The sequence below is a fragment of the Epinephelus fuscoguttatus genome, linkage group LG1, assembly GCF_011397635.1.
Source record: "Epinephelus fuscoguttatus linkage group LG1, E.fuscoguttatus.final_Chr_v1".
NCBI classification, from domain to species: Eukaryota; Metazoa; Chordata; class Actinopteri; order Perciformes; family Serranidae; genus Epinephelus; species Epinephelus fuscoguttatus.
Genome location: NC_064752.1, coordinates 17,936,857 through 17,955,905, shown reverse-complemented (window position 1 = coordinate 17,955,905; position 19,049 = coordinate 17,936,857). Strand labels below are relative to the sequence as shown.

The 19,049-nt window shown below is 42.0% G+C and overlaps 1 protein-coding gene across 1 annotated transcript in view; it reads right to left on the bottom strand.

The window, feature by feature from the left end:
- The window catches only part of snta1 (syntrophin, alpha 1), a 55,087-nt gene extending 36,257 nt beyond the window's left edge, over positions 1-18,830 (bottom strand). Inside the window, exons 1-2 of the mRNA XM_049587802.1 lie at positions 18,446-18,830; positions 6,902-7,087 (exon numbers count right to left, since the gene is read on the bottom strand). Coding sequence (XP_049443759.1) covers positions 6,902-7,087; positions 18,446-18,728 — 469 coding nt within the window. The 5' untranslated portion in view covers positions 18,729-18,830. The remainder of the gene's footprint in view (positions 1-6,901; positions 7,088-18,445) is intronic.
- Positions 18,831-19,049: the final 219 nt, after the last annotated feature.

The following is a 19,049-nucleotide window of genomic DNA, read 5'->3' as shown; positions in this document are numbered from 1 at the left end:
GTTGGGGACAGTAACTGCAGAGCGACAGAAGTCAGAGTCTCCAAACACGAGTACAGTCTCCAATAACACCAGAAAAAGATGCTAGATTTGTCGCTAGTTGTTTTTAACAAAGAAAAAGTCACTAAGAGGATTGGAAAAGTCTCCAGATCAACTCGGAACAACGGAATGAAACTTGAAAAACCGAGCATTTATCCAATGACTGTCTAGTTTCACTGCAGTGGAACAACCCACTCTATGCTTCCCCACTGAAGTCTTCGGACGCTGAGCTTCGACACTGTTTAATGCACTGTGACACTACGGGAAACAATGAGAAGAAAGTCACGTCAGTGACCTGTGATAAGTAGCTGATTCTGAACAAAAGTTGAACGCATTCTAGCGCATATTTAGTCAATGAAATGTAAACACAACAGTACATATTTGACCACTTATTTTTTGACATTTTAGGGGAAGCTGAGCTTCCCTTGCAGTCTTAGAGCAATCGCCACTGATTGAAATACATTACAGAAAGTCAGTTTTGTTCGGTTTTATGAGCTTTTTCAGAGATTTGAAGTTTAAAAATGTTCAAATGGTGTGCATGGGGTACATGCAACACCGACACAAGGTATCCTGAGAGACGGTGTATTTTTTACACTTTAAACCACATCTCAACCGAGAAAAGTGTCTCCTTTGGATAAAGTTGTGTGGTAACGTTAGATCACAACATCAACTCAACGTGAAAAAAATTAACAAAGATGTCTTCATCTGCTCTAGGGTAAGTCAACATCATGTTTGAGGCAACATATTGTCACTTTGCTGGAAAGAAATATAAAGTTATTTTTAACATCTCTAGCTAACATTAGATAAAGTTAGCCTAACGTTAGCTCCTAGCTGCGTTGTTCATCATGTCACCTTGTTTGCTGGGAGTTCATTCGCCTATTTTGTTCTAGTTTTGTACTTTGGTGATTGTTCATCATTGTTAGCTGTTGTCCAAAGGGCTCTAGTTAAGCTAACGTTAACTTCTGGAGCTTAGCTTCATTAACTTATCTGTAATCGCAGAGAGAACAAAGTTTGGCAAACGTTATGCTGAATGATTCAGTGTAAATACTGTAGCACCAAACTAACGGAGAGACACTCTTGGTAAAGATGGTAAAAAGGCCGTTATCCTTTTCTCATATTCTGAGCCAAAAACCTTAACTTCAGAGGCACTTTAACTTGTTGTCTTTGATGGTGACAGCAACGAGATGCGGTTCACAAGCGTAATGTTACACTGTGACCTGTAAATTTTGGCTTGTAATTGAAGCTTTTCATCGACCTTCTCAACAATAAAATGATTAATATATCCCTCCAGTGCGTAGTTTAGGCACTTTTGGTTACTTCTCAATGACATCTGATCGTTATGTCACTAAAAATCATCAATTTCCTCCTGTGAAAAGCCATGTACTGTGACACCTGCCATAGCGCCGGTCACTGAATGTTGATAGTTTGTCCAAGTGAGTGGAGGGGGGCGTGGCTTAGCCATAGGTCAATTCAGTGGTAAATAGAGTGCTCCCGGAATGTGTCCTAAAACCACGAAATGGGTTAGCAGTTTAGCACTCCTGGTTCCCTCATCTCGAAGTCAGTGTGTTCTTTTTTTTAATGAGTTTTTCGTTAGATGCCTGAAACAAGGTCTGTGGTTAACACGAGCTTAAGAGCATTTCACGTCTTGTTCTACAACATTAAATAGGTCAGTAAATACTAGGGATGCACGATTATATCGGCGCGTCATTGGCCAAAATCGGCCAACATGCTTTTTTAAAAATTTAGCATGATAAATGAATATGACATACATTGAATAGTATTATATTTCATGTCTCCATCTGCTGGCAGGCCATCACGATAAGAGTACGCATGCATAATATTATGTTAATTCCGCAGAAAAGACTTGATGATCACTACTATTAAGTGGGGGAAAAGTGGGTATATTGATATCTGTATCGGTTATCGGCCGAACCATTGATATACTGTATATTGGCATATCGATATCGGCAAAAAATCCAATATCATACAACCCTAGAAAACCAGTATTTGAATCAAGCATCAATCACTCTTAAATTCTGAAACTTTTATGTACATTAAAAAATGCTTTCTAACAAGTGCCTAAATGAGACTAGTCATGTGACTGTCTGGTAATTCGTTTTTAGCCTAAAGTTGGCCTTTTCAATTCTGGCGACTGCATTTAGGCATCAAAACTCATAATAGTGATGTTTATTTGTAAAGCTTATCTTGCAGAACAACATATGTAAGTATCATAAATGTTTATTTGCAATAACCCAAAAACCAAAATCCTATTGGCTTTTTGATGAGGGAACCAGAGCTACACTAAATTCCATGTCGGCCTACACAAAAACGTCATGCCTGGTGCCGTGTGTCTGGCAGTGGATGGTGGAGCCGCTAAATGGATTTGTGGAGTCTGTTAGTTACAGCAGTGTTGTCAGCAGCTAGCTCAGCTTGTTAGCCACTGAACCACAGCACAGGGAGCAGCCTCCAGCCGCTGGTCTTCTCATCTGTTGATCCTCACAAGACTCACTCAGATCCAGACTGTTTAGAGAAGGTTTATGGTTTGATGGCTGTATGACAGGCAGGTTATCTGTGAGTGTAGCTGAGCTCTAAGTAAACAGTCTGAATTCAGCTGAGTTTTCTCTGACTGAGCTGAAGGTCCAGTTGTAACCACTGACTCTCTAAGAAGATGAGTTTAAACCTCCAGACTAACATGTTGAAGAAAAAAGTTATTCTGCTGCTTCTAAACAGTGAGATCGATAAGTCAGAGATACAGTGAACTTGGGTACAAATCCAAGTTGTCTAGTTGTCTACAAGTAGTTTTTTAAGGTCTCAAAGTTTTTAAGACCATAAATAGAGCCATGTTGAGCTTTTTTAAATGATGATCAGTGTGGGCTGGTAAATCATTCTTTAAACTTGTCACAAACTCTGCTAGTAAAATGCAAGTTTGTAAATATGTAGAAATTATTTGTAGCTGTAAAAAAAAATCAGGAAATTTCAACACTTGATACAACCTGTCACCTTGATTCCAATTTTTGATACCTGTATTAGCCTAACTGAATTAGTTTAAAGAGAAAAAAATATTTTTGATTAAAAGTACTGACTGAAGCTGACTAAAATGTCATGACTTTTGTCAACTAAAACTGGGGAACATTAACTAAAAGTCTGATGTTGTCGTCAACTAAAAGTAGACTAAAACTATAAAGGATAAATGAACTAAAATGTGACTTATGGTGCTTTCACACCTGCCCTGTTTGGTTTGGCTCAGTCAAACCAAGTTGCCCCCTAAGTACGGTTTATTTGGGTAGGGTTGAACACCACAATCACACACCAAAAGAACTGGACTGAGACCTTCTTGAAGAGGTGGTCTCGGTTACAAACGAACTCTGGTGCAGTTTGTTCGTGGTGAGAACGTGTTCCGACCTCGATCCGAACCAACTGCAGTCACAATATTAACGTGCACCTCCTCCTGCACTGCCTTAATATGCACATTCAGCACATCCAATGCATCAAAACATTGTTTTCTAGTTGGAGTCGCGCCTCGTTTTCAAACTGTATGGTTTGACTAAAATGAACAATGACAGCAATATAGTCCACGATGAGCAGCGCTAAAATCAACCTGCGTAGTTGTCCCTCCATTGTGACATTAGAAAGTGTCACATTTATCTTGCAAGTGTACTCTTCTTCAACGTTTTGTTTACTTCCTGGATTTTTCCTGCATGGAAATTCTGACCAATCAAGAGCAGCTTTCTCACACAAGGTATTTGATCTGGTCCTCTTGTAAATGCTGCCATGAGAACACGAACCAACTCTAGGTAATTATGCAACTTTGCAACAGAATTAGTCCCTGATTCGGACCAAAGCAAGACAACTCTAGGTCTGAAAGCAGCCTAAAACTAACTATTTTCGTCTACAGACAAAGACTAAATTGAAAATAGCTGCCAAAATTAACACTGTGCTGCATGTGATCTGTCTGTGCTGTCTAATAAAGGCGAAATACCCCGCAAAAAATCATCTTTAAAAGTTCATTGCTCTTTGAAAGAGTACCCTTGCATCACTATGCTCTTAAATAATCAATATAGCAGTGGCATAAAATGGTTTAAAATGCCAATAATATTGTTTATTATTACTAGTCTGGGACAATATATCCAACAGAAGAAACTACTGTGACAGGCCTAGGTTCCTGCATGTGCCACATCTGCACAGCCGGAAACCCTTAACTCTTTTCAAAACCAATTTTAGAAGCAATTTTCTTTCTTTCCTGACATTTTAATCTTATGCATGTTAACAATTTTGAATATAACCTTTTAGCTCCAGACTAAAAGAAATACATGTTAACCTTAAAAACCCTCTTCACCTTGATTATACTGCTTCAGGTACGAGGCAGAGCTCAGCATTAATCCCTCGCATGTGCTGCTGCAACAATCAAAATTGTGCTAATCTAAGTGAGCGCAAATCTGTTGAACACGGGTGATCAAATAATTCTTCTTCTTGACATCCAAGAGTCAAAAAGGAACAAATCCTGCCACAAGCGCAGAATGTCAATCAGGCTTCCTATGTAGCTGCCTTAAATGTTGTGAAAGTAATTATCTGACAGATTCGAGTATTACTGTTGCCATATTCCAGATATTTGAATGTGATGGAGGCAGCTTCTCCTTGATCTCAGTCAAGGCCGTCTGTGTTATGAGATTCACAGAGCGATGAAAAGTGCCTTGAGCACAGCGGTGGTGGCTTGTTTGTTGCTGTGCACATGTAAGAAAGACTGTAACCCTGACCTTTAACACTGTAGTGGTGCCAAGAAGGAGTTTGTTTCTGACTATCTTGATAAAATGCCAAAACCAAAATAAACATTGTACTTGAACTTCGTGTCATATGTATTCACAAGTATTTTCATGATGCACAAATAGTCTTGGAAGAGAAAAATCTGAATCTTAAAGACTGCAGCTGGAAAGCTCATAGCCCTCAAGTGTTGACCAAAAACTTTCATTCTTTATTTCCTCTATTCCCTGAAAATACTCCAAAGCCTCTCGCAACAGATACGCGTCCTGGAGTCCTGCAATCTCCAGGTCAGACAGGCAGACACAAGCAAACGAATCGCAGGACATCAAATAAATACTCACAAACACAAACACACACACTCAACCCTCTCCCCTCAGTGAGCCTCCAAGCCTCTTTCGTCTCTTCACTCCTCTATCAGGTCCTCAGGGGGAAGGGAAACCCATGAAATGATTCCTGACATGACGGATCACAGAGCAGCGCTGGTTGAGCCGTCTGATATCAACACTTTTCTGCCTGACTGTGGACAAGTAAGGCAGGGGGATTTGCAATGATTTCCCCTGGCTGTAGCTCCAGCTGTATCTGCTCCGCTGACTGAAGTTACTGACGCTGGCTGGCCCACAGTGCGAGCTAACCCACAGAAATGCTGTCACATGGAAAACTGGCAACTCCGCTCTTACTGTTGCTTTCTTAAATGTATTCTCTTAAGCGGAAACTTTATGTCGGATTTAATGAGTTGTTCTTATTTCAGTTTATTAGAAGAATATAAAGACATGTTATAGAGGTTGCTTTTTAATAGTTCCTGAAAACACTTTATGGACATACTAGGTTTTCATCTGAAAGTATACGTTGAGAGCACCAAGTGACAGCTCGACTCACATCACTGAATATCACTGTTAGCCTCTGTTTTGCCTCTGTGGGTGAGCTCTCTCTCAAAACACAGACTTTGACACAGAGAATATACAGATCAATAGACAGAATAATAAAAGCAAAACAACAAAGCGTCGACTTTTATGATTCCTGATGGAAACATATTCTTTTTGAGTGGTAACGTCCTCTATTAAACATCACTCAAACTCGTGCCTTTAGACGCTCTGTGCATTTGTAGCGAGCGAATTTCCAATTCAGCCCAGTGACTTTAAGTCAGCTTGGTGGGAGTTGCAGAATTCCTGTGATGCAATCAGTTGGCAAGAAGAAAGATTGATTTTTAAATCCCTTTCTTGTGTCCTCACAGCTAAAGATCACATCTCAGATTAGCCATGTTGTCTCACACCTGCTGGCAGGCCGGCGCTTTTAGGCAAATATGCATAAACACATCCAGTGAGTGACTAAACTAGACCGAAAAAGGACAGAGATGCAGTACATGAGCTGCCAGAGCTCATGTGAGTTAAATAACAGCAAGTGAGAAGGAAAAAAAACACCTGAAAATACCTGCTGACTCCACTGCAAACCCTCCTATGCACAGCAGGTCTCACCTTATAAGTTCTCCACAGCGCTCAGTTCTGACGCGAACGGCAACAAAGAACTTTCTATCGGTGTCAACAGTGTTTGATGGTCGGAAAGACTGCTCATTAGCATGCTGAGACGCTCAGAGGTGTGAGCCACAACAATATTCGCACAATTTGAGCCTTTGGTTTCCTCTTGCTGTTTCAGTTCTACTCATTATTTTGATGTTTCCGAGGAAGTCTGATCAAAGTTCTGACTTAACAGATTGTCTCTCTCAGCTCATCATATATGGCCCTTAAGGGAAAATCAAGTAAAGTGCTGGAGAAATGGAGGAAAAACATATCAAGGTATCAAAAGTTCCCATCGTTTCCATCTATGTGTCTATTTGGAGCCGTGGAGCGTAGACAGGGAAGTGCTCCTTTTTCGTGAAAGATAAGATTTTTGTTCTGTCCCACTCTGAGGATTACATTGTTAAAGACATATGAAGCACTGCTTTGTCACGCAACACAGATAGAAGTGACATATTTTGCAAGTGTGTCTCAGATTTAACTCCTAGTTTTCTGACACTCTGTGGAAGCGCAGACAAAATGGAAAGAATACAAAGACAGAAAGACTGAATCAGTTTTGGGGTTTCCTTTTTTTTTCTGAATGACAAATATCTTACCTTCAAGGATGACTTCTTTGCCAGTTTTCTTCAGCGCTTGCACAGCCTCGTCGTGTGTGGCCTCCCGTAAGTCAAAACCATTGACAGACAATATGGCGTCGCCAACATAAAGCGCCTCGGTCTGGTCAGCAGCCAGGCCCTTAAAAATCTTGGAGATGAGGATCGGCATCTTGTTCTCCTTCCCACCTGCATGGCAAGAAGAGAAAAACATTGCTGTTTCATCTTGTGCATTTACCAAGAACCTGCTGCTGCTTTACATACAGTAATTGGACATTATACACAGTCACATCCATTCACACTTGCATAGTACAGCTTCTGGGCCCTGATCAGCTTTATCAGAGCAGCTGGGAATTAAGTTATTTTCTACTTACACAATCCATGCAAAGTGCAAGTGCTTATGCTAAAAGCTTCAGTACACTGACAAAATCAAATATGGCATGTTGCTAGAGGCTGTGGGAATATGATGCTGCCAGCAAATGCCAACTTCAGACTGGAAGGTAGAGTGTGCAAGTAACAGTGAGGGAAATGACGCCAGGAATAATAACTGACAAAGAAACCCAAGACAAAGATAGCAGCTTAATTTATTTTAGAGATACAGTGCATCATCAGTGTCCAGCACCTGCATGTCGTACACACAACCACTCCAACCACCAACCACTGCAGTCCTCAAATTAGAGCATTTAAGGTGACCTCAGTCCCCTAAACTACAGAGAGCATATGAGGACAGACAGACAGCAGCGATTACCCTCCTGTACTAACTTCCACAGTTTTCCATCTCGCCCTCCCTTCCTCTCCCTCTCTCTCATTAAACGAAGGTCAGCTAGTAAGCTGATGGATCTGCCTCTTGCTGTGGGCCTCTACTCTTCATGAGAAATATCGTCATTAATGTCAGCTGGCAGTTGGACTCTGGCCTTCGGCTAGTGAGAAATTATCTACAAGAGGATTACATTTAATTAATTTTAAATACATCCTCCACAGGTTGCTTCCTCTGGGTGATTCCTTTTAGATTTAACTCATGTGTCTTTCTTTGGAGGCCACTGCCTGATGCTCTTAATTAAAAAACAACACAAAAACACCATGGCTGAGATGACACGCACTTCTACTGTGCATGTCAATCAACGTGCTGGGATTTAGCAGCTACTTGACCGCACCGTGACATCAGATTGTTGTTTACTGCATGACTGAGTGTTAGAAGCGAGGTGATGGCCTGTGCTTACTGACTCTCTGAATCGTGAGGTGTTGATAGAAATGCTGAAGTGAGGATGAGGTGAAGGAGACCTTCAGCAATACTTGTGGTGTTATTATCAATATATTTCATTAAACCTTTAATCAGAATATTCTGAATCACTAAGCACAGTAAATATCCTTGAATTTGGCACGGAGACATGAAGACATTCTGCCATGATAAAGATAACAACATGAAGTTCTGCACAGTGCGAAGGAAAAGAACGTGTTGCAATGGACATCTGAATACTCTACCTAATTCTCAAGCACCAATATTCTGTCTCTGTTCAATTTATACAGCATACAGTATTCATGCAGCTGTGGTTAGAAGTGGAGCTGTGGCTGTCAGACAAGAACTGAATTCATAAAAAAGAGCAATTTAATGTATTAGGCTAAATACCCTGGAGAGACCTGAGCATGTCAGAAATTAACCTCTATTTGATAATGCTAATCAGTGGAGGACATAGGAGGGTATCATTTAAGTTCAGCATCGGCTAACAACCTCTAAAGAGACATGGTTGCAGTTTCTGACTGCTCGGCATGGATGACCCTGCAGAAGGGCCAAAAAGTTATGAGCATGGTGTTTGCCACAACACTGCTTGGCCAACACTACAAACTTTACACCCGTTTCCACCAAACACTTTTTATGGTACTTTAGGAACCAAAAGTAACCCTTCAGACGTGGTACCTAGACCCTAGCGTTTCCATGGCAAACAGTACTCTTTCACGTAGGCAGGGTTGTTGTTATTCACTGTATTTCCTCATTACCGGTGACACAGATGGAAGTCTGCACCCCATTTATCGTCCACAGAACGAGGCTGCACGCTGACATTTTCAGAACCAAATAAAACAGGCTGCAGTGAGAGTCTCTCTCCATGGGATATTCAAAAATGTGTGGGTTTGTGGATTTAAGCCTTCTAAGGCAAGCTCAGGGGTTATGTGTTGCCGGAGCCCACAGGAACGTCTTTAAGATCCACTCATCTATAAAAGTGTATGCCATATAAAAACTAAAGTAACGGTCAAAGTTGTCACAGAAATTTAGGGTGTGTTGATGGATTCACTTCTGCAACTCATGCATTGAGTAATATAACAAGTTAATGTTCCACCTTAAAAGTTTCCGGCAGTCGGCCCAGTGAATTAAGTTATCTTTTTCTCCGACTGCGGCTGCTCCAAGAGGCAGCAAAACATCCTTTCATTTTATAGTTACTGTACAGTCTATTAAAACTCTCCACGGTATGAACAGTGGCTACATGAGCCTCAAAACCAGCCACAACTCAGCCCTGAACAGAGTGACCATCCGCTATTGACCAGACTGCAGTGTTCACAGCTCCACCTTTTAGTACCAGATCTGTGTGCTCGGTACCCCAACAGAGGGGGGACCAAAAATGGGGACAGTACGGAACGGTTCCATTGGTACCATCCACAACTTTTCACAGAGGAAACAGAAAAAAGTCGTCCCTTTGTCTTCAGTAAAGCACTTTAAATTATGCCATATATGAAATGTGCAGTACAAATCAAACTGCCTTGTGTTAAAGCTGACTTCACTATGATTTGTAACAAAGGGAGATTGCTGGGTTTGCAAGGAGAGCCAAAATATTTGGCTCTGTAGGAGGACATGGTAGACTGTGTGTGTACAATATCCCAGGGGAGAAGCTGCAACTCTACTACTATTAACTTTATGTGTGATTGTATTGCTGAGGAACTGCTGGTCTGATCAGTGCTCTCTGATACTCTGACACTCACTTGGTCCTCTGGTGTCCTGTGCTAATAAAATCCCCAAATACTGATAAGAAGGACAGCTCAGTTGATGAGTCAGCACCAAGTGAGCCTGTGAGTTCCTTCAGCAGTAATGAATTGTACATTTTATCAGGGTTGGAAATTCACTTTTTCATCCACCTGCCACTGTAGCTGGTGGATTCAAAACTCTACCAGCCACTCAACAGATTATCTTTGTTTTTAGGCTGGTGAGTGAAGTAAATCTTTACCAGCATTTGCCTAGTGGATGGTGCTAATTTCAAACCCTGCATTTTGCATGTGACATGCTGTATAAACAGCTGTGCAGAACACTAGGTTTGCTGATTTGTCCACACACTGTAACAATTAAACATCTTTAGCATAAGTAACATTATCAAGGATAAAGGAGATTACCGGTATGCAGGGACATACTGTAAACAAAGATTACAGTGCCATGCCAACTCTAGAAGCTTTTTGTAGCAATTTATCTCCAAGTAAGTCAACAAAAGAGACAAGACGTGACCACAAAAGTGGAGATACCACTTTCAAAATGTTTCAACTTTGCAGATTTTCAACCAGCTCTGTATCATAACAATGTTGGTAGGATGTGTAAATGAACTGTGGTAAACTTCCCTCCATCTCACCAGCACCCAGATCTCCCTGCTCATGTCCTTGCTCAAATCCTCAAACTACAGATTGTACTTCTGCATTTTCGTATGCCCGCCACTACGAACACAGAGAATATAGAAGCGGATCAAGCGAGAGACCCTTCCCCTCTACGGAAATTAAACGGTAAAGCTAAGCAGTGCTGATAAAAAATGAACCAAGATTCTGTTACTGCATTGTATTTTTCTCTCTTAAAACATATTTTAGCTTACTTTTAAACTGTAATTCAACATTGTTTGTTACCAGCCAGCCAGCCGCCATTGTTTCCTGTGTTGAAACAGACATGCTCGCATTGTCTCACCAACTGGCAGGAGCATTTATTGGTCTGGTGTGGTGTGGTGCAGTGTATTCTAGTAGTTGTAGGTTTACTACCTCTTGAGCAAAAGTGAATGCCACAGCCCTTTCTCTCTGTTTTCTCTGGTTGTGTAGCACCAACTTAAAAAGTATTTGCATCTTTCTACTGCCCAGACAGCCTTGTTTTATTAGAAGACCATCTTAACAGTGCAATACTTCTCTGAATATGAGAAAAAAGCGACTGCAAGTGAATCTGATTTGAAGTAATGACACTGCTTGTTTCTCAAAAGCTGTGCTAACAGATGCCTGTAGGCTACTTATTGGCAAATCCCTGATCTAACACAATTAAGATGGAAAAATAATAATGATAAATGTATGGTTCTGAATGTCAAGTTAAATGCTCTGCTGCCCTGTGAAACCAGTGTCCTGCTTACCGCCCCCATCCAAATCTTCCCAGCTGATCTGGGGATTGAATTTGAATGCCCTCCAGTCACAAGTTACTCCTCTAACCTTCAGGGTACCTTTGCCCTTAATTTGCACTACCATAGAAAGTGTAGTGAATTACATTGCTCTATAATCTTCTTTGAGTGCTTAAGGAATCCATAGTATAATTAGTAACACATAAACCACAGATGTTTTGTCTGTACCGCCTACATGAAGGGTGTAAAGATTTAACAGGCATCCAGCAATTAATGACCACTGGGTCCAATGTGCAGGACAGCTCCAATAGATTTCAAGTATTTATAGAATTAACAGTGAAAAAAATAAGTTAACAGTTGTTCCCCGATGTGCACTAACTAAAGATGAAAACATTTCAGAAAGTAAAATCGATAGAAAGATATGCCAAACAACTACAGTACATACTACATTACTGCTGGGCTGCTGATTCAACCACAAAACTTAAGGGTCTTCAGACTTCACCAATGATCGGCAATAAAAGACACTGCCGGCGACCTTTCAGCTTCATTAAAACTGACATGCTAATATCTCATGTACCAAACCCATGCTAATAAAGTGCTCACAACAGCACTTCCGACTTTGCCAACTGCAGTGCTCTCTCCTTTAGCTGGATGAATGGTGGAAATTTATGTCGAGGATCTATTTAAAGCAAATGGTCAAACAAGTCGGTAGAAGACAGCCCAGTCATTTGAGACAGTCGGAGGATAATAGTGACATCGGTGTCAAAGCGATGAGAGGATTATATTGGTGTCCAAATGACTTGGCATCTGCCTCCAAATGATGTACGGCCAATCACACATATTAATTGTAGATTTTTGGACTGATAAGGAGAAGACTTGATGTAAGTGATGATTAAAGGGATAGTACAGATTTTTTTGAAGTGGGGTTTGTGGGGGTATTAAGTACAGTAGATTGCGGTTGGCACACTCCAAATTTGGAGAAGTGGCAGGAGTGTCATCATGGAAGCTTAGCGATGTACTGCCGTGGACAGGGGCAGCTGCAAAACATATTTAAGCCACCTAAGATCCACCAAATCTACGCCAGTTTAAATGTAGTCTCTACTGACAGCCATTTTAATTGCTTTACCTTTCCGTCAGACAGCCCGTACCGACAGGGTAGCCATTATTGGCTTCAGTTTTCCAACCATGCTCTCGTCAAAACCACCAGACTCCACTGGCAAAAACAGTAATTTTGGCTTGCTGAACACAGGGGAGCTGCTGGTCTACCACAGCCTTGATAGGTTAGTTTCTTTGTGCTATTGTGTGACTCTGGGGAAGCTGAACTACCCCTTTAAAACACCAAGGTCACAATATCACAAACTATATAACTGATCGAGGCAGTGGTAGACCAGCAGCCCCTGTGTTTAGTCATGTTAAATCCCTGTTTTTTTCTATGGAGTCTGGCTTCAGACTACTTACCATTACATGATTTTCACCGCAATTTTAACGTCGCAGAGGATCTTGGGAGCCACCTTGGGTCGGAGGTGAGTCGGCAGATAGTCTGCCACAACGAGTCCTCATATGTGAACAAGCCTATGAGCAAGTCGCCCCCTTGTCTGTGACTGGGACTGGATATCTGGCATGCTAGAAAATTGAAGAAGTGTGACATGACTGGCAAAGAGCATCAGCCAATAAGAGGCGGGATACTTCCCATGTCAGCGTGCAGGAGGACGGAAGAAATGTGAGGAGGACAAGCCGGCAATAGGGTTGCCAGGTCCGCTTATTAGCCGCAACTTTGGGCTTGTTTTTTTGTAAAGTTGCTTACAAATATTGGTAGTCGCAGGCTGCTTTTTTTTGGGCTTGTTTCTAAAGTGGAGTTGCTTATTTTGGCTTGCTCTCTAAACATCGCCTTTCTCTAAATATATATCCGTCGCTTATTTTGGGCTTGTTTCCATAGCCCTGGTTGCTTGTTTCTCTCCCAAGATCTGGCAGCACTGACAAGCCGACAAGCAACAACAACAATGGCGGTGTCCACAGGATCACGGGGAGCGCATTGTGTTTGGACCCAGGCCCTGGAGGCAGATCTGATTCAACACTGGGAAGAATATCCATGCCTTTACCGCGTTATCTGGGGCTCTGTCGCTGAGGGCTTGGTGGAGAAATCTTGTGGTGTGCACACACAGGTCGTAACGCAGTTGGCGAGACTCCCGATGACAGAAACGCACGTCGCCAGGTATGAACACTCAAAAGATTATGATAGTCTCCGCGACGCAAAATCAGGGTGAAAATCGTGTGATGTGAACTAGGCTTTAAAAGACAGGGATATAACGACTTCAGTTCCCACTTGGAAATCGCTGTGACCGTAATGTAAAGCAGTGAAAATGTTCTAAATATAGCGTACACTTTAACTGATATTGATATTTTTTAGGTGGGGCCTTTCATAGGTGGCTAATATAAGTTTTGTAGCCGACCCCTGCATGGCAGTACACTGCTTAGCTCCTGTACCGGACTGCAGCCTGCTTCTCCAAAGTGGGGACTTCAAGACAGATGTCTATTGTCTGCAATACTCTCACTGAGGATAAGTACCTCATACAACCCTGCTTCAAAAGATCTATCCCTTTAGAGGATTTTTTTCACCTTCTGCTTCCACAAACTATTAAGTCTGACCTTGGGACAGCCGAGAGTGAGTGTCTACAACAGTGACAAGCACCAGACACAGCACCCTTTTCAACCTTTATTGTCGTTCCTTTTCTACCCATACTTTCACGTTTACTTCCTATCTGAAATACCTCTCACTGGCATGACTGCTGAATAAACATCGCTGACATATTGTAGGAAAAATAACGTCAATATGTCTGCCACTCCTACACAACCCCCTAATCCTCCCATACTCCCTTCCAACACCAACCTTTTTTTTTTTGCCTTCAACTTTTCATGTCAAACACAGTTCAGCAACCTCCAGCTGGCAGCCCGTCACTCAACTGACAGGAGGGTGGCGGTGGCGGAGGTGGGGTGGAGCCACCGGAGCTACCCCATGACAGGTAAATGAATGGTACTGGTTTATACAACACTGACATGTACCTAATTAGGTAATTTTTTGCTAACAGTCTGTGTTGTCGTGATAATGCTCCTTTCAAAGAATTCAGTGTGATCAGCACTTAACTTGGGCAAACTTCATCCGCTGAGTTGCGTGCAGTGCTAATGAACACTGGAGCAAACAGCAGAAAAAAAAAGTACAACACAAACCTTCGAAATAATGCAGTTACATGTTCCTGACGAACGCGCACAGCCACATTTGGAGAGAATAATAGATTTGTTGCATAACGCTGCACCTGCGCTTTGTTACCTGACAAAAAATATTGTCTGTGTGCACATCTGAGGTGTTCTGTGACAAAAGACTTTGAGGCATCAAAACATGGCTTCATTATGTTTGCTCTAAAAATACTAGCATTGATTATAACGTGCATGAAGTGACATCTAGCTGGGATAAAACACACCGTTACAGTTTAAACAATCCCAGGAAAGCTATTAAATCATCTTTTTGAGGTGCTGTCACTGTGACTTTAATTGTGGTACAACTCCTCACACCAAAGTGTTACACTCAGATCTGCAGACACACACTGTACTTCACTCTGACCAGTGGGCCTGTCTAGAGATCTGGAGCCTCACTTCCTAGCCTCCCCTCTTATATTTAGACATGTGAGAGTAAAGGTTGACTGCCTCCATGCTTTCCTCTGCAAGCTGGGGTGGGCTCCCTAAAATTAACACTAGTGGAGTACTCCACTCCCAGCCACATAGCTTTCATCTTTGGCCAATGACAACTGCCTTCTGTGGGCTGCTCACTCTCAGCTGTTCACAATGTGGTGTCAGCTAGCCCACAACAACTTCACCCTTTACTTTCATTTGCTTCCCTTTTTCTTTTTCACACCATACTATTTCCTACTATTTCCTACTCCTTTTTTTTTAATCTTTTCTTCCTTTCTACTCATTTGACCTCTATGGTTTGTTCCAAGTCATGTTTCATGCTTGCTCTTTGAGCCTTTTGCCTTTCTCTTTCTATCTCTCTTCCAGACCCTTCTACCTCCCCTCCCTTCACTGTCGCCTTTGAACACCCGGCATCACAACAATGTCACGCCGGCAGGGTGCCAGCTATGATTTTGTTTTAATAACATGCTGTCTGATTTTCAAAGCCACCCATTTCTACATTACATTTATGTCATTAGGGGCTGGCTTTGTTGTTGTTGTTGGTGGTGGTGGTAGCAGCGTGGGGGAACTTATATTAACATGCCACCAGCTGCTCCAATGATGAACCATCTTTGCTATACGACAATGGAGTCTACAACTGTCCGTCAAATCGATCCCACCTGTCAATACGTGCAGACTGGAGACCTGTTAACAGGTGCAGGCTTTACGTTCAAACACAATGCACATACTGTACATATCCGAATGCAGGTCCGTTATTCACCATTATTGTTGTGATGAACCACACGAATCACAAACCAAAGAAAAGTGGCAGTTACAACTTAACAGGTCTAGTTTAAGCCAGGAAGACAGATGAATAAATTGGTAACTAAACTGCAATAGTGATATAAAATTGCAAAAGGCATCTTAAAGCAGACAAGCAGTGTAAAAATGTCAATCTATCTTGTTCAGCCTACAAATTTGAGCTGAAATAAAACGGGAAAACAATATCAGATGCCTCTAGGAAATAAAAATCAAAACATAGCTCAGACTGCATTATCGCCGTGCTGTCCCTTTTATCTTCTGTATTTACATAGCTTCCCAAAGCTGAGCCATTCCTAGTCTTCTTTATACTGAGATCTCCAGCGAGATAATAGCCTGTTGCTGCAGGTCGAGGAAACAGGACAAGGAAAAGGCTTTTATCTGCCGCTGAATGGTACACAGCGCAGGTATGTAAGCCTGGCTTGTAAGATATGGCAAGGTCGCGACCTTTTCCCATGGAGAGGTTATAGGACTAATGCTGGTGTAAATATGATGTAGCAGCAGTGGGATATAGACGCATCTTTGCTCATTCAAAGACAGTTAATCAGCAAAAAAAATCTTTTAGCAAAGCAGTTTCTATCTTGTGGAAACAGTGATGGATTTACTCTAGTTTCTGTGACTCCACTTTTCTCTATGTAGTACTTAACTGGTACAGTCATACCTTTCAGTGACATGACTTTGTTTACAGCAGGTCCCATCACCTTTTCCTCTTTTTATCTTTTGACCACCCAAGAAAACATCTATTTCATTAATTTGAGAGAAATCAGGGTGAATTTCCACTGTGTGTTGCACAAACATGGCAAGAGACAGGATTCTGTGACTTGACGCTCCAGGGAGGGTCGAGCCTGTGTCAGCAAAACACTATTATCAGGTTGATTTTAATCATGATAAAGCTCAGTAAATATGGTCATACTGCCTTTTAAGTCTCACCTTTTCTGTGAGTTGAAAACAGCACCTGTCTGGAGTGCGATGAGCTTTTACCATGTCTCCAGGTAGCTTTTTCATGATTTCTCTTGAATAATTGGTCCAAAAGGTGCCAATCAATGCTGCATTGACTCGAAAGACCCATCCCCAGAGATGAGGCCAGCAGTCAAACGTTTAAAAGTGTGTGTATGTATTAAAGCAGCCAAGTGTGCCAGGCTTTGAAGCCAATTTAAGTAGAGGCCAAACAATGGTACTGCGATTTTCGTGGTCCATCACCTGGTGCCATTGGAAAAACCAAAAAGACTTTTTCCTATAGACTAACATTGGGGAAGATGTGTCTCTAAATCAGTGGACGTCACAACCTAATCCATTCGGTCTGATAACATTTGGAAAGTCTTTTTCGCTTCATGCACCACTTAGCAACTTTAATACAAATGAAAAGGGGCCTGCCTCCAGTGCTGTATCTAGGTCTCTTAATACATCCATGAGCAAAGCAAATAGACCATTTTAGGCCGACGTCACAATGATTGTTAGCTGTAGTCAAAACACGACTCGCCACCACAGGGCTGTAGGCTACACAGGAGTCTTAAAATATCATCTTGTTGTGTTATTGGGAGCCACAATAGGAGTCATGGCTCATGACTTAAATTTCATCGCATACTAGCCACCGCCCGTCAACAAAAACAAAGACAACTATGGTTAAATGTGATCAGATGAAAGGACCGGTCCGAGGTGATCATCAAAAATGCTTGCAAGTGCAGCACATACTCCATATCAGGTTAGGGAAAATGTATTCACTGTTGTAGGGATGAATATTTTTGTTATCATTTCCACTTAATCAGAAATTGGGGCGATACTGAGATGAATACTGGATTTCTCCAGAACGCTAATGTCTATCTACTGCAGAAAGTGTCCAAACTACAGAGTCCACACTACTGAGCACACAACTGAATAAATATGATTTAGTTATACTGCAGGAGCTGTGTGAGAGTTTGTAAGCAGATGTTTTGATAGCTTGTAGTTTTGCTGTTGTTAAACATGGTCCCCAATCAATCAATATATCAATATGTTCACTGTTTCCCATGGAGGCATGCAAGAAAGGTTTTCTTTTCAAATTCAAGGTATGGTAAGGTAAGGTAAGGTATTCAAGATATGCAAATTGTCATTTTGGGGGTGAAGTGTTTCTTTAACATGTCATCCTTTGGCTTTAGTGAGCCTGTTGGACTTATAACTAATATTAAAGACATTATTGTTGGCTATAAATCCTCCTAAGAAGCTTGTTCTGAGTGTTTCTGAAAAAAGAATCACACAAACTAATCAAAATAACGTGTTTGCCACCCTTTATCAACCTGAACCGATTAACTTTGAGTTTCACCATGTGTTGGGACAGTGTGTGAAGCCTCACTGTCACACAGCTAGCCTGAGATTACAGGACACAAGCTAATTGCCATCTCCGGTGACTCTGGGACACTCAAATGGTTCCCCGTTGAGGTGAGGGGACAGCGTGAGATAATCACAGCTGTCAGTTTTTCCTCTGTGCAAACTCACGTACAGTTCTACATTTATTACCTGTGAGTTAAAATAAGAATAATAATTTGTCTAAACAAAATGGCGAAGCTGAAATTATCGCACGTTTAACGGTCAGTTTGAAGTTAGCTAAAGTTAACTGACAAGTCAACGGTCGTGTTGTCGCCGTCGTCGCACTCCCAACTCCTCGCCAAAAACTTGTGCTAACTGACGCTGACTCGCCGTTAAGAGAAGTTATCCGTTTATATATTATTGTTTTGTAATATGTCTTTACCTTTGATACTGATTCCGAGTCCTCCAACATCTTGCTTGGTAACTCGCACGGTGCGCTTCACGTTGGTGATGGTTTCCGGGACCGGGGACGAGCTTAGGTTCGGGGGGTCTCCGTTGATAGCACCGGCGGGACTCGGGCTGGGCTTTGCGGGCTCCTCTGCACCTTCTCCGGGGTTTACTGTCAGTGTGTCCTCGGTTAGAGTACCCAACACCCGGATCCAGCGGTCCACGGTCACTCGAAGTTCCAGCAGTCCCGTTTTCTGCGCCTTCATCGCGGCAGCCATGTTCAACGCATTCCTGGAATAACTCTAGACGGGCTGGCAGTCCTGTAAAGAGATAGGGGGGGAGGTGGAGGAGGGATGGGGTAGGGTAGGGGGCACACACACTGAAATCCTCCCCTCTCCCTCTCACCCTCTCTCCCTGACTCTGTCCCCCCTCCGAGGAGCTTTATCCAGTAGTAAGAAGTAAAGTTAATTGAGGGTGATACGATTAGCAACGGTGTTGACACACACACTCAAAGTTCAAAGAGCTTCTTGTTGAGTCCCCGCCATTAATGAACTGTGTGCGGTTGAGTCACACATAATTAAGTTTTGATTCATTTTTAT